Below are 22,960 nucleotides of genomic sequence, written 5' to 3' on the forward strand. Positions count from 1 at the left end.
ATCACTTCCCCCACTTCTCCTCATGAACAACCATGGGAGCTGTAATGAATCCCTGCCAGTTGATCACAGCAGCTATTTTCAGCTTAAGCCTCTGTCCTCCCAGAATGCAACGCGACCTCCCCCATTTCTCCCTGTCGCTCAGCACTGCCAAGAGGAAAATCAAAGCAGAGGCCTTTGGGGAGCACTTAAAATCATGAGTCAGGTTTGATCAATAGATGAATTGCAGGGAAGATATTACCATCATGCCCTGCTGTGAAGCGTAATATATCCTGTGCTCCCCCAGGTACACTGGGGTCCATAGTCTTGCAACTTGTTGATTTGCTTCCATAAACTAGTTCTCTTTGCCACTCAAGGGAGCACTTTACAACAATATCATCAGAGTTTGTGGAGAAGCCCAAAGCAAAGAGTACTTAAGCATGTCAGAGTGGACCCCGGAAGTGGCCCGTGGAGGGCTGTAGAGTAAGCACTTCCTCAGTGCAGTGGCCACCATGCAGACCCAATTATGTGTGTGGGCCTGCGCCGCTACCCATACACCTCTGCGCGAATCAATGACTGTTAAAAAGTGCCAGCTATTAAGGAAACTACTTGGGGCAAGACACCAACATTTGTCACAGGTATTCCGGAGATCTGTGCCTGTGATTAGGGGCTTTAAAACGGTCGTCAAGGATGTGTTCGGGAAGAAGCACTCAGAAGAAGTAGTGTAAACCCATTTATCTCAAAAGCCAAGTTTTTAAGATCTGGTTTTTACACACATCCACTGTTTCCTAGGAGAGAAAGGTTTTAGTGTATTTTCTCAAGATCACGAAGAGGTATACTTCAGTACTATGTTCATTTGAGAACAGTTTCATAGCAATATTACCTCAATATCAATTTCTTGGATGTATTTTTTGCTATGCACATTTACTTTTGCACTCTTGAAGATACTCCCATGTCCACCGATGTACTGTGTATGCTTCAAAGTGACCACTGTGTGGAAACACAGAGGGTGTAAGTCAGAAACAAACAGAACCCGAGTGTTCCTGGCAGGACTCTCCCAGTCTTGTTCTGCGGGCTTCTTTTTTGCCATACTTTGGATGAAATCCAAAACAAATGGCTTTTGGCTTAGTCATTAGTAGTAAAAAGCTATCCACTCATTTCTACTCTCAAAATAGATGTCAGTCCAGTAATTAAATATGCAGAGTCCAAGGCAATCAAAATATTCGAGTCCATTGAAGGAGTAGCTCTTCTCCTCCCTTGTCTGGGTCAGCTTGGGCTGAGTCACTGGGAGAAGTGGGTTTAACTTATGTGCATCCTCTTCCTTCTCTACTTAGGCTGTAAATCAGAGACTGAGGGACAGGAATCCCTAGGCTGCCTAGCTAGCTCTAGGCTCCTGGGATGCCGGGCTCTTAGGGTTGGCAGTACTGAGATACACTCTTTCTTCCACCTAAAGTGCTGTCTCCCTGTCCCCTCACCTGGACTGCAGGTGAGGGAAGAGCGAAGGGCCCACACTTACCTGCATAGACCTCCTGGGCTGACTCCTCTCTGCTCTCGCATGCCACTGGGACCTGGATCGGGCTTCTGGGAATGGAGTAGCTGCTTATCCACATGTGCTTCATACGACAAGCTAGGCAGACGTGGGCAGCAAGACTGTCTACTTACTCACTTAACAGCCTCACGCTTGCTTTGTGCCTTGTTGTAGCAGAAAATATTGCTGCTGAAGAATGTCAGGTAGTTAGATGATTAAGTCTCTGTGGTGTACAGGAGACAAGAGGCGGCCAGGTGAAATATGGATGGAAGTAACTTTAAAGTCGACATCCAGTGAAGTGAGTATTAATTTGAACATCAGAGATTTGGGGAAAAGTATACCTGTGATTCTAAGAAGAAAAACATTCTCCCGTTTGTTGCTTTGTTCTTTCAATTAAAGGGTTCAGTTTCTCCTGCATTTTACCTTGATGTCCTATGGCAAGGGATCATTTCTCTAGATCATAGCTCATCTCTTAGCTGCGCTGTGCTGTGGAGGGCTGTGAGTTTGTTGTGCTTGCTGTCCTGTTCTGTGGAGAAACATACAGACATGCATCTGGGGACAGGACTTGCCCCAGGAGGACTTGGAACAGAGACCCCAGTGTCTAGGCTTCTTCTTGTACTTAATACTTTGGCAGGATAGGATTTGGGAGATAGTTTCACAGAGATTGGGAGGTGTTGATGCAAATTTGTGGCTCTGTTGTAATCTTGAATGATAATGAAATATTTTGACTGTGTTTGAATTTAGTGCTGTGATTGATGCTCATTTGTCCAGTTCAGTAAATATTGCTAGTTCCTCTCAAGATTCATCTTTTAGGAGAGGGCATACCAGGGATCAAACACAGAGGCTAGTATATGCTAGTAAGTTCTTTCCACTGAGGTTCATCCTAAGTCATACCCATTTGAAACATGCCCACAAAAGCTGTTGCCACACCTGGGATGGGAATCTTGGAGGTGGTCGTGGCTGTCCTGGGAGTCCTGTAGTTGACAGAAGTGAGGTCTGTGTGGTAGAAAAGCAAAGAGGCAGAGGCTCAGCCTTGGACACATGTACCATAGAGCTTAAAAAACAGGAGAGGCCAGGATTTCAGAGGTGTATGCTTTGTTTGTTGCCAACAGTGTACATAAGAGCAGCTGTTCTTTAATCACAAGCACTAATACTCTGTCCTGTGCAGAGAGCCTGTGAGCCAAGCTACTCTTCAGCATGACAGAGGTGGACAAGAGGCCTTGCTGCCACCATTCACCCATGCCATTTATCCATCCACTCTTGGAGGACGAAAGGAGCCAAGGAAAGAACACTTGCATGTCTGTGTGGTCTACAGGCAGTGTCTTTACGTTCAAGGGCTGTTAAATCCATGTCTAGATCTACCCCATGCTGCTGCTCCCTGTTGAAGACAGTTGCTGACCGCAATGTGAGTGAGGGGCTTCCTCCCTGACAGCTCTAAAGAAGGACGTGCTGCACTTGTGCTTGCCAGGCAGGCGCTTAGACCGCTGAGCTGTCTCCCTGGCCCCGACTCTTCTTTCCCTATTCTGCATGTGCAGATACATTGGGTTGAGGCAGGCTCTGAGATACATTTTCTGTGTGTGTGTGTGTGTGTGTGTGTGTGTGTGTGTACATGTGTGTGTACATGTGTGTGTATCTGAGTGGCATGCACACATACTCATAAAATGATTCTCATTACCTGCCTTCCTCCCTTTCACAAGACCCTTCCACCTGAGCTGGATGGTCAGGAGCTCCAGATAAAGCAGTTTTCTGCATCCATAATATCCTAACTCTCACATCACAGGATGCCTGCTGGGACTTCATCTCCAGATGTTATCTGTTTGCTACTTAAAGAGTTTTGAGACTTAGATAGACATGTTTAGAAAATGCACACTTTGTTTTCATATTTGGAATCCTATAGTTTTACCCATTCCTCCCTTTTCAAAATGCTGTGTAGTCCCTTTCAGGGAAAAGCCAGTGCACATCTGAGGATGAACAAATGGTTGCCACAAGTCTTCCCAGTCTGATATCCTTCTGGTCTCCTAGCAGAGGCTGGCAAAGGAGGTCTATAATGTCCAGTACCATCAAAGCCCATCAAGGCTGGTTCTGCCTGTCATTTGTCCTAGCTGAGGAGGGGTAGCATCCTGTCCACCAGCAAATCACATGGCATAGCTATAAGGTCATAGGTGATTTAACTGCTTCTCAGTACAGAAACAGGAGTCAGGTCAGAAGTTTGACATCACTGAGGAAGCTGCTGACTGACCAGGTCACAGTTGCCCCTGAGAATGCAAGACAGCAGCTTGATTTGCCCACACACTTTGTCAGGGCCTCTGCCTTGGACCTAACTCAATTGTAAGCTACCACTTGCTGAGAATCTTTACATGGCCTTTCCTTGTCCACTGAATGCTTAAAAAAACATTGCCTGATGCCTTTGCTTCTTGGTCAGTAGACAGCTGTGTCTATCAGCCTTTCCCTGTGGATGTCCTCCCTAAGCTTCTCCACTTAAGATGCTATGGAGTCCAGGATGACAAGAGCCAACACCACTGAAGACAGGGCCTGCGCCTCACGAGGTAGTGCGGGGTACCTCAAGAAGTGGTGCGCCTCTGTAGCCCAGGTCTCTTAGGCTCTGCACATCCAGCATCAGACCAAGCAGTTGGTTGCTGAACTGCAATAGAAATACCATGTCTGTACAACTCTCACTCAGAGTATGGAATGTTGAAATTCCAAGTCCACTGTGAAATGATTACTTTTTGTACTCAGTTGCTTAATTATTCAAAATTGATGTGGCGAGTGGAATGTTAACAACAATTATTTTGGTCCAACAGATAAAAGCAAAGAGCACAGTCGAGCACCCTGCTCTTCTGCCCTGATGCTACATGCGGCAGAGAGGAAGAGCCTGGCTGGAGACAAAGAAGACAAGGTGGGTTTGGGGCATGAAAGTACTGAGGAGAAACGGATTTCAGCTTTGCAGATCCAGGGCCAGGACACTTTCACACCTGCTTCCTGCATGGTGCTTGTGAGGTGATTACTGGTCAGCTCTGCCCAGCAGCTGAAGCCCACTGCAGTTCCATAACCTTGAGGAACAGAAGAACACTTCACAAGCAGGTGCCTGTCCTTCTCAGACAGGTCTCCAGCTTACTAGTGGGCACTCGGTCAGGAGTGAGTTTAGCTTCTCTTTTTTTCATTTATGTATTTGGTACAGGGTCTCACTATGCAGCTCAGACCCTTAGTGATCCTCCTGTTTACAGCCTCCCCAGCGCTGGGATTACAACCATGTGCTACCATGCCTGGCTCACTGTGCCCCAGGGGTGGGGTCAGTGCTGCATGTGGGACCGGGGATCGAACCCTGATCCCTGCACTTGCCAAAGCAGGCACTATTTTAGCTGCCCAAGATTGGCTTCTTTATACACATTGTCCATTTCCAGAATAAAGAGAGGACACAGGGCAGCCAGGCTGTGTGGAAAGAGGCAAGACTGAGTGGGTGCAGGTTATTAGACTTTTCTGTTAAAACCCAAGGCATCTTTATTTTACTTAAAACATTCAGACTTAAGATCTGCCTGTTCTGTTAACTAGATGGCATTATAAAGGCTGACCAGGACAGTACATTTGATTTTGAATAACACAACCCTTCATGCGAATAACTGAAGGCATTTGCTTGGCTGTTATGTTTGAAAATCACAAATCACACACAGTCTGCCCTCCTCTTTCTGACATCCTGGGTCCTGGCCCCATTTGTCATCTCACCAATATTTTCTGCTGTTTGAGCCTCCTAGGTGCTTCTGCCTCAAGGTCCCTTGCCAGCCTCGTGCTCTTCCTAGTCTCTGTGCCAACTCACGGTTAGTTTTGTTTGAGGATATAATCATTGTGGGGCTTACAATTTTTTTTAACCAATCCCTGGTGTCATTAGGTGCTGCGCACCAATCACAAATGTTAGTGCCAATGATACTTTCAGCCTTGATGAATGACTTTTCTATGAGATTAGCATCCTAGCCAGAGCTACATACTAATCACACAGATAGCCTTGCTAGTACTTTCCATAAATAGTTGCTTTATCACTGAGTTCCACGAGCCTAATTCACTTTTATTACTTCAGCATAGAACAGGAGTTTTATACCATGATTAGCCATTTTTATCACCAACAGGAAATCATAACCAGCATGCTCCTCATGAAGAAGGCCTTGGTAATGAGCTGTAGAGAATTCCAGCATTGCCAAACTTAAATGTTCCTCCCCATCACAAATTATACCCTACCGAATTTACTTGAATAATTAGTGGAGGTAATCTAGTACTCAGAGACTCCTTGTTGAGTTCTATTGTTCAATTAACTTCATAATGAAAATCTCCTCCCGTTTTCCTAATTGGATTAGTAATATAAACTCTGGGCTGAATATATATTTTTCGAGACAAGTGTTTTGGAATTCTCCCTGTTAGGCTAATTATTTATCCTAACCTTATTTTCTCACAAGAAACAAAGATATTTCCTACCACCAAAAAATTCTAAAAAAAATTTTTAAAAATTATCTCAAATTCACAAACATAGGGAAGACTGTATAAATTACAAGTCATTCATTGAATGTGATAAATGGAGGTCTCTGAGACACTCCAGTGAAATAATAGGATGAGCAAGTGCAAATGTAACTTCTTGTTCACTGTTTAAATAGATGCCTTTTCCAGACACCCCTTGTCGCACAGACCATGCAAGGATTTATGGGGCTGATGTCCCATCTCTGGGACTTCTCATCCTTCCTCCTGGCAGCACCTCCTACCCCTGGCTCTTCCTGCTGGATAACGTGATCAACAAGAGGCAGCTTCACTCCATTATCCACATTTTTAACAATGGCCACACTTGGTAGGCCTCCCTGCCTGGACTTCCTTCATTCTGTATTCTTCGCCTTCCGTGGAGTTCTTTTCACTTTTGGTTTGAATTTGATTCTTCAGCCCATCCATAACTCAGCACTGTCCTCTGTCATGCTAAACTTGCATTGAGGGTCCTGTGGCAGGGCTCTGGATATCAACTGCATTTAACTGTGTTCAGTCATCTTGTCATCTACACCATCTCCTGTGGTACTGACATTAATGTTGGGAAACATAGAGCTTACAAAATTTTAGGGTGATGTTCACTTACTTAAAAATTGCAGCTGAGGACTAGGTTGTTGCTTGGAATGATGCAAAATTTTACTCTCACCAGATTTTCCAAAGATACAAAAACAAATCTTTGTCATAGTATTCTAAGTTTAAGATTAAGACTATGTAGATGGTTGGGACAAGCACAAGTTCTTTGCCACTAGAATTTATTTTATTCTAGTGTGAATTCTATTGTGAGTTTTTTTCTGCTACCCCAAAAATTGTAAGGATACATCTTTATTAAAAAATTCTTCATTGAGGTATTTCAATACCCCAAATAGGAACTGGGTTATATCTGCTTCTTGTTGCAGAAATGACCCAGATCCATCCACTTCAATATGACAATTTGAGTCTTGGCTCTATGTTCAGGTTGGAATTGAGACTGCTTGTGTTTTCTAATTTCAAACAATGTTTGTTTCTCCCCAAATTCTGTCTGTAACTGACACTAATCAAGTATTCCAGTCATAGGTGTGTATGTGTAAATGTATGAGTCAGTGTGTACTCAAACATCTTTTGTTTTCTACACATGGACAGAGGCACAAGGACACTTTCAGACCTGTCAGAGAATCAGAATCATCCACATGCAATTAGATGATTCTTAGGTCTTGCCCCAGTTAAATGCTCCAGAAAGCCAGAGTTTGCTGCAATCTCTGGAACTGCCACCCAATCGGAAGGCCTTATTTCATTTAGCAATGTGAAGTTGCACCTTCCTCCTGCCATGACCCAGACATGGATGGCCAGGTGTTTAGGACCCCCTCACAAGTTTGAGTTCTCTACCACTATATACAGAATTTTGGCAGTGGGGTGCATCAACTGCAGCCACTAGGTCAGGCTTATTACTAGAAATGAATCTCTGGAAATTTTCCGTCCCAAAGACATCAGTATCTAAAGCGTCTTCTTTCTGGTTCCCCCTCTGAAAGAATATTCAGAATAATTAGGGGGTGTTTTGCTGAGTTATCTACTGTAGATCCGCTGTTATTAATTCTATATGCATGATTGCTCACCCCAATTGCTTTACTATTTTGCTTTGAGAAGGTCATTATGTGATGGCTACGAGAGGCAGGACTGTTTGCAAGAGTCTTTGTTATTCTTCACTTGGTTGTCTGTAACTGAAGATGAGTGTTTAGAATTAAAAACAGCACTCTCTCCTCTTTCTGTTAAAAGGAGCCTTCATCTATACTAGTGAGAGGGGAGGACAGCACAACAAAGGGCAACAGACCTGTGGCTTCTACCCCGGTACCTGGATCCCCCTGGTAAGATGCCCCAACCCCAAAAGCAGTGAGGCATGCTGTCAACTTATCCCTCCCTTTGCTTGATGTCATGTAAGAGAAAATGCATGCACCATAGGTGTATGGTGTTTTTTAAAAAATGAACCTATAACTCATGGCAGGCATAATTCTAATTTGTGTTTCTACAGTTTTTGCTTTCTGCAGAAAGAAAAATAGATCTTAAGTGATAATAAGGTCTTCCAATCTGATATATTTATGAATATGGATTAAAATACTAATGCTATTGCATATGCATATATATATATATATATATAGAGAGAGAGAGAGAGAGAGAGAGAGAGAGATCATTGAGAGATAGCAGCTTGAAGTAAATGTAGTGTACTGTCAGCTTCAAAGGATTTTCCTCCCTTTCCTCCAAGACAAGGGCAGCACAGCCTAACTGTTAATTAAAGACACGTCTCGCCTGCTTCAGTTGCCCTGTGAGGATTCCCAGTCTTTGAGTATGCCATACTCAAAAATACCCTCCACGAGGGAGCCACAGTCTTTGGTTTTTAAAAATGCCCTTTTATAATGGAGTAATTTGGAACCGGGATAGAAAGGTTATTATAGTAAAAATTAGTTTTAAAACCTGCAGATTAGAGTGCAGTATGCAGCTGGGAGGAATAGCTAATTTGAAGAACAGGAATAGTAACTACTTGCGTTAGTCTAACCTGCCATCCATGCACGAAGAAGCGGTCTGCTGCTGGTCCCACAGACTCACACCAACGGTGCATGCTAAGCTCACATCTCTCATGACCAGAGCCTGTGGTGCTCTGCCGCCAAGCTTGATGAGCTGCTTAGGGTGATAAGCCTATTCCTACCTGGAGGGACCACATTCCTTCCTTGTTCACACAGGCTGTGTCCAAGCACTGGGGGTGCTTGGCTCTCTGCCTGTACCTGAGACTGTTGTGCACCCAGTGTCTTAGGGGAGCTGCTTTCCCAAACCCAGCAGGCCTCTACTGGGTGTCTGTGATTCAGTTCAATTCTGACTCTGGCTGCTGGGAAGCTGGAGTTGTCTTCAGATGCTAGCGTCTGGAAGTCAGTCCACAGGACTCTTCCATAGCAGGTGCCTCTACAAATGGGGCCCAGCAGGCTTCCTACCAATCTGCCAGGATGATGATAGACTCAAGGGCTCTCTGTCATGGATCTCACCAGTCTCAATGATTGTAATCTAGGCTGACTTCAGAACTCAAGAAAGCACTTTAGCTCTGATCAAAGCTGCATTATAAAGCATATGACCTTGGAACAGCAAAGGGAAAGACGTGCATAGGGCAAGGAGTGGGAGATAGTTCCAAGTCTCCCACGCCCTCTCTGGGCACCTGCTATGGTTACGTGTTCACTGACAAGAGAGATCGCCTAGTTCACCATCTCAGTTTCTTGTCTTGTCTTATCTTTTCTCTTTCTTTCTTTCTTCCTTCCTTCCTTTCTTTTTTTTTTTTTTTTTTTGTATTTTAGGAAAGGGTCTACAGGGTGTTCAGGGTCTCACTACTAGATCAGACTTATAGTGATCTGCCTGTTTGTAGCCTCCTAAGAGCTGGGATTACCGGACTTGTATTACCACACCCAGTCTCAGTTGCCATCTTAAAGTGCCCCAGAGGTGGGGCCAGCACAACAGCCCCGGGGATTAAACCCTTGACCCCTGCACCTGCTTGTAGGTGCTTTAATCCACTGGGCTTTTTGCCCAGCCCCACCATCTCAGTTTCAATAGGCATGATTGGGCACTGGCATGATTGGGCACTGGCTAACTGATGAGCCACTTTCTCCTGCTTCCCCCTTTCTCTAGGAAGCTGGAATGGGCTGAAAGTTCCCCCTATTCAATCACACATTTGGTCTCTGGACATGAACTCCCATCCTGAAGTAGTTCGTGTTTAGGGGTGCTCAGTTCATGTCATTCACAGAACCAGGATGTGATCATGGAGGCTTGCCAGCAATAGTGGAGGATGCTGGTCTCACTCAAGAAGTCCAGAAAGCTTTAGGAGCTCTGCTCCTGTAACACGGGGAAAAGACGAGAGCTGTTTTGTTACACCACAGATGCTATTTGGGATCTTTGTTAGCAAGCTTCCCACAGGTGCTTCCAAGGCAGGCCCCCCTCAGCCTGTCATGCTGAGGGAATCGGGATAGCTCAGAGGCTCTGTAAGCCTACCATGACTCCCATGGAACTCTCCGTGGAGGGTTGTCACTATGTAGAGCTGTAGAAACCACCCTGGAGATACAAATTGGCTGATATTCTTGCTATATGATATCAGTGGGTGGGGATTCCTGCCCTCTGGTACCCTACTGGCAAATCTGATGGAGAAAGTGAATTCCCAGCCAAGTCCATCTAGACAGCTGTGCTAGTTATCATGCTATAGGGAAGAAGCTAAATTCCCTCTCATGACTAATGCGCTGCATTCCTTGATGTTCACTGCTTGAGTCAGAACTAGGCTCACTTGCTAGAACTGGTGTAGTGCTATACAGGTGACAGAGATGTCTCTGATGTTCCCCTTACATTCCTTGGTTTCTACTCCTCTGACCTCCAGCCCACTTGAGCTGGAGCTCTTTGATTTGTTCCACAGACCTTTTCCTAGGGATAGAATTGTTAGAAGACTTCATCAGACCTGCAAGGTAGGACTTACTGTTCACCTGAAAGATGGAGGGACCTTGGTGTTGCAGGGGTTTGGGCTGCTGTCTGACGTTGTCTTCTCCTGTGGCTGTGGCTCTGATTGAGAAAGGACTTTGTGTGCATTGTGGAATGGCATCCTCATTAATGTTGGCATTATGCATATGGGATCCGTAGGAACTGAATCCTTCCTGACACTACAATCTGCCATCAGAAACAGCTCCTCTGCCAAGGGGACCAATGACTGTCTCCCTCAATTAGCTCAAACCATCTCCTGTAATCTAGCTCTTGGGGTTTCCGAGTGGTAGGTTTTCCCACTGGCTCAAGTGCCCAGTGGGACTCCTGAGGGAACAGAGGGACAGGCGCACGGCTCCATCATTAGCCTCCCTTCCTGCCATCTATCTAGAACCATTCACACTAATGGAAGAACATTTCCTGGTGCAGTGGTTACCAGATGAGCACTTTCTGGTGAGCAAGTACTTCATTCAGCAAGTAAGAGCCCAGAGTGACTGGTAGGCACATCTGCCAGGTCTAGTGAGGCATGCAGAGTGTGACAGGGCCACTGGCACCAGCTCAGCCCTCAGGTGTAACTGCCCATTGCTGTTCAAAGTGAGTAAGCCCCTTGGCAAATGCTCGGACTAAGAAGCCAAAACTGTGGGATCTCTGCCAGGCTGTCCTACTTGCTGAGGGGGAAGCTGTGATTCACCCAGCTGGATGACTGTCAGGAGCCTTCTCTCTGGGTTCATGGTCCCTTCGTCCTGCTGAATTCACCATGACTCACAGGAGAGAATGAGCAGGCAGCAAAGCAGATAAAGGTCTTGGACTTGGGACTTAGGGTGAGGTACCCCTTATGGAAATGGTTAGAAGAGTTGTGGAATGTACCAGGGTCCTTTGGGAGCTGTTATCTGTATAAAGACAGGAGTTCAGACAGGATCACTGAGGTTCTGATGGGTCACAGAGTGAAGCTGCCCTTCTCCCAAGCAGTGGCCAAACCCCTTTGCTTTTATCCAAGGAATTTGTTTTGGTTGGCCCATGATGGATGGACCATCATTTGTTTAAGAATCTCCCAGCAATCCAGCACCAGGCCATTCAGTAAGGTTGGGGGAGGGCCTGGAAGACCAGCTCAGGTTAGATCCTTAAATAAGAATCTCTAGCAGGACATTTTATATATCAATCTCAGGACAAAACTCTCCTAAGGTAGCCTGGTTGCACGGGAATTCCACATAGACTGGGATAACGTAAGCTAAGGTAGAGTTGTCCTGAATTCAGGAAGTTGCCTGGACCAAGCTTGAAGCACAACAAAGAGACATAGAATGTGGAGATCTACTGGAAACATGGAAAGTGGAAATCAAGTTGTTCTTCCTGACTAACATTTTATTGTGGCCACATTTTTTAAACCACATTGGAACTGAGAAGTAGAATACTTAAGAGAACATCAGGGTAAAAAAGATCCTGTATCTCCTGTGTGTACTTGTAGAGAAGAAGCAGCTTTTGAATATGAAATATGAAAATATGAATATGAAAACTATCCAGTGATTTTTTATATGAATCCAATCTGTGGCAAACACCCCCAGAAAATCATTAGGCAAAGAAATCAATTTAAAAGTGGTGAGAGGAGAGGAAGTGGCTACTCGCTGCTCTCTGTAGGAGCTGCTCAAGGGAGAAAGCTAAGTGAACTCGTCAGAAGTACCAAAGGCAACTGGGTAGTCCTGTAGTCACTCCTAATTGTGCACAATTCCCTGCAATATTCCAATTGCTGAGAGAGACGGCTGGATATATAGCCCCTTGGATATATTAATGTAACACCAAGCACTTGAGAAATGCAAAAATCAATGCTTGACAGTGAATAAAAGTGGAGCAAGAACCATCTACTCATCTTCGTCTTAGTGCTTGTGCCAGTTTAACCATTAAAAATGGTTTGTGAGGCCAGCATAACTTCTCCAGCCAGCTCTGCAATTCAGAATGCATTTAGCTGAATACTCTCAGCTAGTGCCAAGTATGCCATAATGAAGGCATAACATTTAGAGCGGAGAGGAGACCATGCACAGTGCGCATCTTCTTTCATGCAAAGTGATGCTCTGTCTGCCTCTAAATGAGAAGGCTGAGCTTGCGTCAGGATGAAAGTTGCAATGGAATTTGAATTGCTTGTCTCAGATCTGCTCTTCTTTTTAGGTTTATTAGTACTAGATGTCTTTCAGTCTCTTCAGGAGCTTCTGTTTCTTTTTTTTTTCCTCTTCATTTGATAATTTGGCATTTGACCCAAATGGTAATTTTGAGTGAATTAAACCATTTCTCTCACTGGGAATTAATTAAAGTGTTTATCTTGGAGTTGTTGATGACATGGGAAATTTCAAAGGTAATTGCTGAACAAAGTGAAAATCCATGGGCTTTTGTTTACATGACAATAAATGTCACCATCAATGATTAATTAGCATATTAATTTATTTAAAAGAGTATAGATTTATGAATAAGTAGATGTTTTCATGAAATATATAACATTGATTTTAGCATCTTGTCATTTTTCTAAAATGTCCAGATTGATTCAGTGTTCCTGCTATGCCACTGGTCTAATAATAGTACAGCACAAAGCTGTCCTTAAAGGGACTTGGGAAGAGCATGCTTTTAGAGACATAAGGGACTGCATCAGGAAGAAAGGTGACACTTTCACAAGGTGCCACCTCAAAGCAAAGCCACTTCAAGTTTTTGTAGTTAAACTGCAAGAGTTACACATCAAATTGGACGTGGTACTTTGCTAGGGTGCTGTACCTGGTGTCACATCCCAGTGTCCAATAGTTGATTTCACATTTCTGCAGCAGGATGTAAGCAGGATGGAAAGACCTTGATTGGGCTTTGATCGAATCACCACGGGCATCCAGGACTGGTGGCAGTCCCTCAACAAGCTAAGGAGTGTTCAAAGTCCAAAAAAGTACTCGGTGGTCCTTCAGGCTTTATGTTAGCAATGCATCCTTAATTCTGGCTTTATTCAACATTTTAGCATCTGTTAGTGACATCTGCTAATGAATCTGAAATTATTAATTTATTGGGTATGATAGTTTAAAATCAGGTTCTCTGGAGTTTTAAAATTATAAGTGTTAAGACTGACTTTAAAAGAATTGGTATCAAAGCACATTTGTGGGTGAAGTTGGCTGAACTTTTCCAGAAAGAAAGGAACTATTTGGCAAGACATGATACATATGGATGCTATTTCACAAGAGAAAGGGAATTAGGAGTTATGGTTATTAAGAGCAGCACCCGGCTTGGGCACCTCACAGTGGATCTATTTTTTGTGTGCACTTGCTTGACATGCAATCACACTTACTAATCTTCGAGATGACACCACATCACTCTTCTCTAAGTACATACTACTGAAGGGAAACCAAATGTCACTTTGTCCCCTTTGCATAATTGAGTCTTTTATTATGTCAGAGAAGGGACAGGTGAGGAGTTCCTTGCTGGGGAGGGGAGACTAATGCTGAATTAAATGTCAAAGTGCTTAGTTCTGGCAAGTGGAGGAGGAGGCATGATGAAGTTGAGACTTAGACCCCTGCTTATGAGGCCCCTGGAGGTGGCAGCCTGGGAGCAGAGGGAGAGAAGAGCATGCTGCTGCCTGCTCGGCTTATTTTTATTCTTCTCCAGGCAGCATTGCATTAAGGCTGTGACACTTCTGGCCCACAGGACCCACTGTGGGCTCCTTGATGGTGACTTTGCCCATCCCAGATGGACCAGGGAAAACAGACGTTGTGATTTCATTGCCAGGAGAAATGAGCCCCAAAGGTTTTGAAGAAAGTTGGGGCCCTGCTCAGATAAAAACTAAAAAGGAATAACTCTATCTCCACACAGGTAGATCCTTCTCAAAACTCTCCACCTCAATCAGGATGGAATCCTTAATGCCTTCGATTCCTCAACAGGCTCCAGAGAGATCTGTGTCCATTCTTTGCAGAGCTGGCCCAACAGTTGGCCAGAATCCTGGATCATCTCACCAGCTCCTCCCATTTATAGACCTGTGGTTCCTGCTACTTCATACTTAATAATGAGAAAAATAAGTGCACATGAAAAAACTAAAGGTAGATAGTTACAGTTTTCCAAAAGTTATGCAAAGAAGCTAAAAAGACAACTCTGGGTATGTGAACCCAGCTCGGTCCCCCTTGAGGTTTTGCTTCTGTGGTCTCCTCTGAGCAGCAGGCAAGTCACACTGCAGCCCTTTCTTGGCTGTGTCCATCAGGGTTTTATTAGAAGAACAGATATAACACAAGATGTACAGATGTATAAGAACTTACACGATTGGCTTAGGGCGGTCAGCCACAGGGTCAGAAGAGGAGATGTGCAGAGGGCATCTGCACACCAGAGACTGAAGGATTCAGTCCAAGGTCTGGAGCTCACTGCAGTGTTCTGCGTAAGTCCATATCAGGAGGTGATGGGTGTGGATGGAAGGCTGATGAGTCTACATCAGAAGGCTGAAGGATCCAAGGTGCAGGCCTAAGAGTTTGCTCTAGAAGCCAGGAGATGAGGCCCAAGCTGACTGTGACCAGACCAGAGCTCCTCCGAGGAAGTGGGGTGCTCCATCCTTCCTCAGTTCCCTTTTATTTCCTGAAAGTGATGATTCACTCTAGGGTGGGACCACCACACCCTAGGGTGTGGAATTGCTGAGCCAATTTAGTTAAGCCTTTAACTTCTCAAGTTGACTCAATCAATCACCCACTACACTGGTGTTTCTCTCCTATGATCACTATACAGCTACTTTCTCAGCATAGTTTTACATCAGATGAAGGAAGCAGAGAACCACTGCTTTCAGAAGCCAAGAACCCTAGGGTCTTGGACCCAGCCACATAGCCCTTGCCACCTCCATGAGCATCTTCCTCTGGAATGTCCTTACTGCTTGAGAAACCTTCCCTCGGGTATCAGAGATTCTTGTATCCAAAGACTGAGAGACGTTGGAGGAATACACAGCATGCCCTGGTCACAGAGCTGCTGACAATCACATGCTAGCCAAGTTCTATGGTTGGTCTTTATCCCAGTTCTTAGTATCAGACAGAATGTCCACATTACCCATGCACTCTTCCCACAGGATATAGTCATTATAGCCATGGCCAAAGAGCATGATTAGTCTCTCCTTCTCTTTGTGCCCACTGGTGCCATAGTTCCCTCTCCCCCTGTCAAATAGAAAAGGCAGGACCCTCAGTTCTGCTCAAGTCACCCCTTCTTGAGGCTAAGTCCCAGAGGAAGAAGACCATCGAAGGGCTAATGGGAACTGCTCAGCCATTCAAAGTGGTCTCTACCTGGGTGGAGGAACATCTAGCAAATAGGACACTCTGGGGCCAGGGCATGCAAAGGCAAAGCCCAGAGCCAGGGCCAAAGGGTGCCTTTGGGAGGGGAATGGAACAAGAGGCCAGGCATAAATCCTCACTTCCAGTTGGGAGGGGTGAAGTCAGGCAGAGAAACCTAGATGTCCTCCACTCCATAGAGCTTAGAAACAGTGGAAATTACTGCACGGAAGGTGATTATGAGAAGACTTTTCTGCAAAAAAAAACAACTACCCTGACTTTAATTTGATAAAATCCGGATTCTTATGTATTAGGACTGCTCAGTAAAGATATCCTGTATCATACTTAAATAACTCTGATGTACTAATTATATCCTCTGGGATGTAGGGACAGTTAAAGAGAAAAAAAGATATGGCAACCATCCAGGAATTATGCAGCATGATTAAAGAAGAGGAGCTATCCATGTTACTTAAAATGGGCATAAAATGATACATAAAATTAATTTTGCATGTTACAGCTGGCTCCGTCTAGTTGGAACCAACCATAGCAAGTGGATGGGCAGATTTCTCTTGGGAACCACATTTATTTACCTGCCACCAGCTCTGTAGTTCAATTCCACACTCCTCCCCTGGGTTCAGGAACTGGCTCTTATAGCTTGGATATAAATGTGCACCTTGTTAATTGTTGTCACTCCTTCCTCTCCTGAGCCATCCTCCCCTGTGAAGTCCCTAATTAGCTCCACTCTTCCTTGGCTTCCGAAGTTTGTGCTCAGCAGTTGCAAGTCGGGGAGTTGGCGGTGCTTCCTGTTCTGTGTGTTGTCTGCAAACTGGCCCTTCCCAGATTAGGTGCACCGAGGGTGTCTGCACCTCCATAGCTGGATCTAAACAGTCAGGGTATCCCCTAAAAGACTGAATTTTCGGCAGACTGACCTGAGATCTGGCAGAATTTGGCCAAGTAGATATAAGTGCCCAAATGCAAAGTCTCTTCTTTGACAGTAGAGCTTCAAAGCCAGACAGGATAAAAACCTCGGGATAGTACAAGATGAACAGGACATTACATCAGAGTTTTGGGGTGCATAGTTTCCAGGATCTCCGCAACTCTGATTCTTCAGAGAAAAAAGTGCACCCCAGTAAAGGTTAGTGGTGCCCAGCGGAAGTGTTCAGAAAGTCTAGCTCCCCTAAACTGCTGTGGACTCTCAAGAAGGCTTGGCTTCCTATGGAAAGAGGGACATGTGGAGAATTCAGGTAACTTGCACATTCCTCACAGAACTGGCCAACTCGGGAGGCTCTGGAGGGGGACACGTTCCTAGCATTCTTACATCTTTCAGTCTAGTACTGAGGGAGGTTTCATGGCGACACTAAAGCCCTGCTTATTTCTTTCCAAGCCCACATGCCCAAACCCAGCAGCTTGCCCTCAGCCTGGTATACACCTGACAGATCTGTAAGCAGCTGCCTGCCCTGCGGTTGAAATCCCACTGCCCTTAAACCTAGGTGCTTCGCATCAGGGCTCCTGCTCGTTCCCAGCAGGGGCAGCACGTTGTGGTCACTCATCTGTTTTCAGCTTCTCATTCCTCCAGCCTTCTCCTTCCATCTCTCTCCTCTGACTATAACTTCAGAAGCACAGCATTCAGAAAAGCTAGTGAGTTACCAGGGAGGACCACCCATTGCAGAGCCAACTATGAGGGCAGGAGTTAGATGAGCCCTCGTCCTCACTTTGGCCTCTCAGGGTTAAGCTGGAGCTGACTGTGTGATATGGTTGAATCTCCAGCGTCTCCTCTCGGCATCTGTATTCCCTGAGCCCACAACTTCTTAATAATTCTTGCATGAAATACCCTGTTCACTTGAGGCATGAATTAAACATCCCTGTAATTCCTCAGATCAGCTGATTGTAATTAACTGGACACTACTCAGTGAGCAGTTCTTGTTATTACTTCTGCACTGCCAAGGGCAGCTCTCTTGCTAGAAGCATCTTGTGTTTGAGATCCCAGAGCACAAGGAATTTTAGGAAACTGTCAGTCTAAGAGCTCCTCTGGGTAGAGACGCCACATATTGCTTATTGGAAAGCTTCCCTTCTACCCTGCCTATGGGGTTTGTTTTGAGTGGAGATCGTCAGCTCCAGTGCCCAAGATAAAGATTTGGATGCCTGGGAGTTGCTGAGGGTTCCTCTAGGGAAAAAAGAGGAAGGGAGCCAGTGGGGTGCTCAGTCAGGACATGGTGACCTCGGCTGGAGCCCAACACACTCTGGACTACACAGTACACTGAACACTTGGCTGCCTTTTGCACTCCCTCCCTAGACAGGACCTGCAGAAGTTCCCCCAGGAGTCAGCGTGGAGCAGAGCATGTTTCCAGTTACTGGAGTAGGCACCCCTGCAGGGAAAAGGGGTCTGCAGAGAGAGGCCTCCACAGCGGCACGATGCCCAGTGTCCTGGCATCAGGTTGGAAAGAAGAGCAGAAGTTAAAATTGAGAATGGAAGGGCCAGCCTTCTTTTATAAAGGTGGTCACTAAAGACCATTGACTCCATTCCCTCAAATACTGCAAGGACACGGTGGACACAGGCCTACAAGGCCCAACTCCTTGGCAGGGACTATCATCATTCAGAGACAGTGGAGGAAGGGACAGGTCATTCAGGTCTAAGACGAAGCCATGGGACCTGGGTGCCATGCTCAGGTTGTGATGTCCATGGGACCTTGAGGCTGAAGGGCCTCCAGAGAGCATGGTGATGCCCATTGGCCTGCCTTCTATGGCTGGACAATGGAAAGTGGTCCTTTTTTCTTCTGAGGAGACCATGCAGGTCCACAAAAAAGCTATCAAACTCCAGGGACGAAGTTGCAGAAATGTGCTGCTTTTAGACCATCTCGTTGAAGCCAAATTCAATAAAACATCATGAAGAAAGACAATGCAAGCAAGTCTGGTGCAAGTAGACTTCCAGGGACAGGATGCCATGGTCTTGGAGATATTTTTTCTAGCTGCAGCCCAGGGAAGTAGCCTGGGTGTGGGGTTGGGGTGACAGCTTGCTTCTGTTTCTACCAGCCTGACTGTGGGCAAGACCTCTTTCTTGTTCTACCATTCTCAAAAACTAAATGACAGGAGTTCTGTACATGGACAATAGCGCATCCCCAGGGGATGCTTCTACCAGCTGGTCTTTATCCAGAGGAGAGGAAGGTGGCTCCTATTAGGAACTTATTCTCCCTTGCGGCCTCACTTTATCTGGGGAGCTCATAAAACAGCTGGGTCATGCATAATGTACTGCACAGCCTAATTACCCTCAATAAAACTTCTTTGCCCAGCCAGTTTCTATACTATGGATGTGTACAGCCTCCCTCCAGTCCCCGGAGAGGTTAATTGCTGCCTGCCCAGAACCCTGTCTGGCCTGTGAGCAGGGATCTGCCAACTTGGACAAAGATCCTGTCAACTAGGCTGCCTTCTCCAAGTCTTCAAGCCCCTGGCACAGACCCCAGCAGCAGGAAGGCAAGGCCTTGGCATGGAAGCACAGTACTGTTCTGTCTTGTTTTAATTTTATTCATTGAGGTAGCGAGAGCTTCCTTAGGGCTAATGGAGTGAGGGTTTCTCAAGGTGTCCTGAAGGTCAAGGAAGCCCTGGAGGACATGTTGGCCAGGAGAGTCTCTGACATCTTCCAGGTTCCAATGAGCTGGGAGCTGGGCAGTGCCTCTGGGCATGCTGTGTAGAGTGTGGTACACTGCTTGCCTCAAAAGTGAAGGCCAGGTGAAGTCACTGACTATTCTATATGCATTGAATCCCTGTAGTTCCAGAGGTCAAAAGTTATTAGCAGTTGCTGATGGAAGCAACCCAGTTAGTATTCTGCACCCAAAAAGTAACGTACTATGGACTTCGATATTTCTTGTATGGCACTGAACTGGGTAGGATAATACAAACATCATGAAGTCAGATGATTGAAGCAGGACTGGTACAAGTGGGAGGCTGGTTATGGGCTATTTTGGTTTTAGAGCTATTTTCTAGTCACAGCATAGTTTAGAAAGGCTCCAGAAGCCTGCATGTGGGGTTGGGGTAGGAGCTTGGCCCATATCACTCTGTTCCTAGACCTAGGCTCAGAGGTGCCCCCAAAACACCTGAAGTCTGAACTAGAATGATGTCATTAAAACATGCATGCTTGTGTCTGACTGGGTTAGATAAGCTGGTCTGACTGGGTTAAAATCACTGTGTCTATTGGGCTCATTCCTTTATGAGCCTTCAGGGGAGAATACAGATCCTTATCTCCTAACTTGTAGAGGTTACGCATATTACTAGACTCATAGCCTCTTCCTCCTCCACCTTCAAGACCAGTGCAGTGTCTTCCAGCCACTCTCTGTTTCTGTTTTTGTCTCAGCTCTGTTTCCATCCTCACATCTCTGCCTCTGACTCTTATAAGGACAACTGTGATTGCATGTAGGGCCCACCTGAATAGCACGGGATATCTCCCTCTTTTACTACCCTAATTACTATGTTTGGAGTCATTTTGCCGGGTAACATCACACTTTCACTGGTTCCAATGACTGGGGAGATGTGCAAATCTTTGGGGCCATCGTTCTGTGTACCATACCCTTGAACCTGGCCTGGCCAAGATAGTAAATCCAGTAGACTCTCTCAGGTTCATTTCTGGAAAAGTTCTGATCTTCCTAGAGTTACCCAGCTCTGGACCCCCTGCCTGGCCTGTAGAATGTGGCTAGCTGCATTGAACATAGAATAATCTGTGTGCAAAACAGTGACCCATATTAGCATGGACTCCTGCCCACTGCAGACATTTTGTGTGACCTGCTGAGATGAAGTATAGGCAGGCTTTTGGGGTCCTACATAGTGCCTAGCAGCTTCCCTACTGCTCAAGTGTCCTCCCTCGGAGGGAAAACAATAGCCAGAGGGTTTCCACACACATAACCTATTCCTATCCATCCCCACAGCGTCTGAGAAATCCGGGGAGACGCACAGAGCTAGAAGGACTCTTAGAGAGTACTGTGGGAAGCTGAGGCTGAGGGGAGGAGTGTTCTTGCCCAAGGGAAACCGTGTGGGAGGCCCAGATAAGCAATTCTCTGAAGCACCCGAAGAGTGGTTGGGGGACAAAAGACAGGGCCGGGGACCAGCCTATTGGACTCACTCATTCCGTTCATTGGCTGCTGCGATGTCAGAACCAGCTTCGTCTGTGCGTTTCCAAATTAGACACACTGTGCTGCATTCTCCGTAAAGGGGCTTTGATGTTTCTTTCTCTATGTTTTTTCTGTTTAATCTTTTCTGGTAACTTATCACAGGTAAAACATTTGGCCAGAACTTTTAAAAGTACACATTATTCCTTTTAGGTACTTTATAGATCATTTATGAAAATAAAAAAAGACTTCATACTTTTCTGAAAGTGCGTAGGACACCCGGGTTTAGGTGCTGATGGAAAGGGCCCTTTCAAGATTTTGCTGCCAGAGAGTGAGGAACTGTGGGCTTAGGCCTGTCCTCGATGGCCATCCAGGGCTGAAATAGGGGGAGCTAGGGAAACAGTCTGCATGTTACTCCACCCTGTCTCTGGAACTAGAAGTGCCCCAGAGTTTGAACTAAGTGGCATTAAACAGCGTACTCTGTGTGCTAGAGAAAGTGCGGAACGTGTGTGTTTCTGTTGGGCGGCTGGGCTTCTCTGAATGTCAGGGTCCTGCCCTGTAGAACAGTGATGTGGACATCCACCTGCTAATCAAATGAGATACAACATGAGAAGGATGGGAAGGCATGCTTGTCAAACCAGGCTTTGTCATTATGATCTACACTTTACATAAATGACCTGTGCGTACTGCAACTTGCAGGTTGCAAAGGCATTTGGGGGCATTTTACCCTGGCATGGTAATGGTCTTTAAACTAAGTGTCTTTGAGGGTGACTGAGAAGAGTTTCAACTCAAACAGGTGCGTGGTCTGGACAGGCGACGACCGCGTTTTCTTCTTCAACCCGACAATGCAGCTTTCTGTCTGGGAGAAGCCCGTGGACCTGAAGAATCGTGGGGACCTCGAGAGGATCATTGAAGACCCACCCCACAAGCGCAAGCTGGAGGCCTCAGCAAGTAAGAGTGCGTTACTGCCTTGCTTTTCATTGTTTAAACTGTTTGGGCCATGGAGCGAGAACAGGCTTTTCTTGGTTATGTTGGAAATAGAGTATGAAGGTGTTATGTTCGTGACACAGGGTTCAGTAATCAAGTTTCCTTAGCACTTTCTGCAGAAAACTCGGCACCTTCTCAGCAGTCAGCTCAGGCTCTTCTTTGCATCACGTAAGGTCATGAGTGTAGGGACACTGTTTCCTGGGTAGCCACTCCTACCTCCTCGCAGCAGCACCCCTGGTTAGCCGTATGCTTTTGTTCAGAACCTCTGCCGAGTTCCGCTGAAGACAGCAGACACACAAGACAGGAGTGTTTTCCTTCTCCTGCGCAATTCATTCTAGGTCTTGGACTTAACTCAGACATTGTATAGCTGAATAGATGGTTTAATTCCATGGAATCCCCTGCAGGGAGGGGCAGAGGTCCCTGGTGGTTGTGGAGGAATGGGCTGCCAGGCAGAAATGCAGCTATTGCTGAAGAGACTCTTGTAAGCCTTGTCTCATTGAGAGTCAGAGAAGAATTCTCAACATTTTCAGAAAAGATTCTTTCTGATTATATCTGATAATTTTTTTATGAGCTACTGCATCAGGAAAGCCCTGTACCTTGCTCGCCGAAGAGCTTTGTGAATGACAACCTCCTGCCACCGTAAGAGGCCGGGAGGCCTGCCTGAAAGACCAAGTCAAGGCTATGCAATCTTGACCCTACAGAAGGCGGGTTTTGTTTAATTGTAGTGGGGTACTTAATGGGTTTGTAACAATATTTTTGGTTCTATATTATGCAGCTAACACAGGGCAAAAGCCTCCAGTTTTAGTCAAATAATGAGGTACTTAGTAAACAGTGTTATTAGACTTTCTTACCACTTTTATAAGGAAAGTAGTTGCTGCTATCTAGGTGATTTTAGTCTGTTAAGATTGAGTGATGACAGGTTTAATTTGTTTATCTCACTTAGCATAATGAGAGCATTCTCCAGAAAGCTGGAGTCATCTGATGTTAGGAAAAGAAAAAGGGTTTCAACATATATTCAACTAAAAATCTATAAAAGTGTTGCTACCTTCAAGAACAATAAGCATGAGATTTGGTGATTTTGTTTTTTCTCTGATCAAGTGGTATCCAATGGTAAAAAATAAATACTTTGTAACTTGAAAAATACTTAA

General features: G+C 45.5%; 1 protein-coding gene across 1 annotated transcript in view; it reads left to right on the forward strand.

Annotated features, from left to right (window-relative positions):
• The window catches only part of Tcerg1l (transcription elongation regulator 1 like), a 206,752-nt gene that overhangs the window by 128,957 nt on the left and 54,835 nt on the right, over nt 1-22,960 (forward strand). Inside the window, exons 5-7 of the mRNA XM_004625567.3 lie at nt 4,306-4,400; nt 7,769-7,857; nt 21,622-21,776. Of these exons, the coding sequence (XP_004625624.1) occupies nt 4,306-4,400; nt 7,769-7,857; nt 21,622-21,776 (339 nt within the window). The remainder of the gene's footprint in view (nt 1-4,305; nt 4,401-7,768; nt 7,858-21,621; nt 21,777-22,960) is intronic.

Source organism: Octodon degus, unplaced genomic scaffold, assembly GCF_000260255.1.
Source record: "Octodon degus isolate 3935 unplaced genomic scaffold, OctDeg1.0 scaffold00010, whole genome shotgun sequence".
In the NCBI taxonomy this organism is placed as follows: Eukaryota; Metazoa; Chordata; class Mammalia; order Rodentia; family Octodontidae; genus Octodon; species Octodon degus.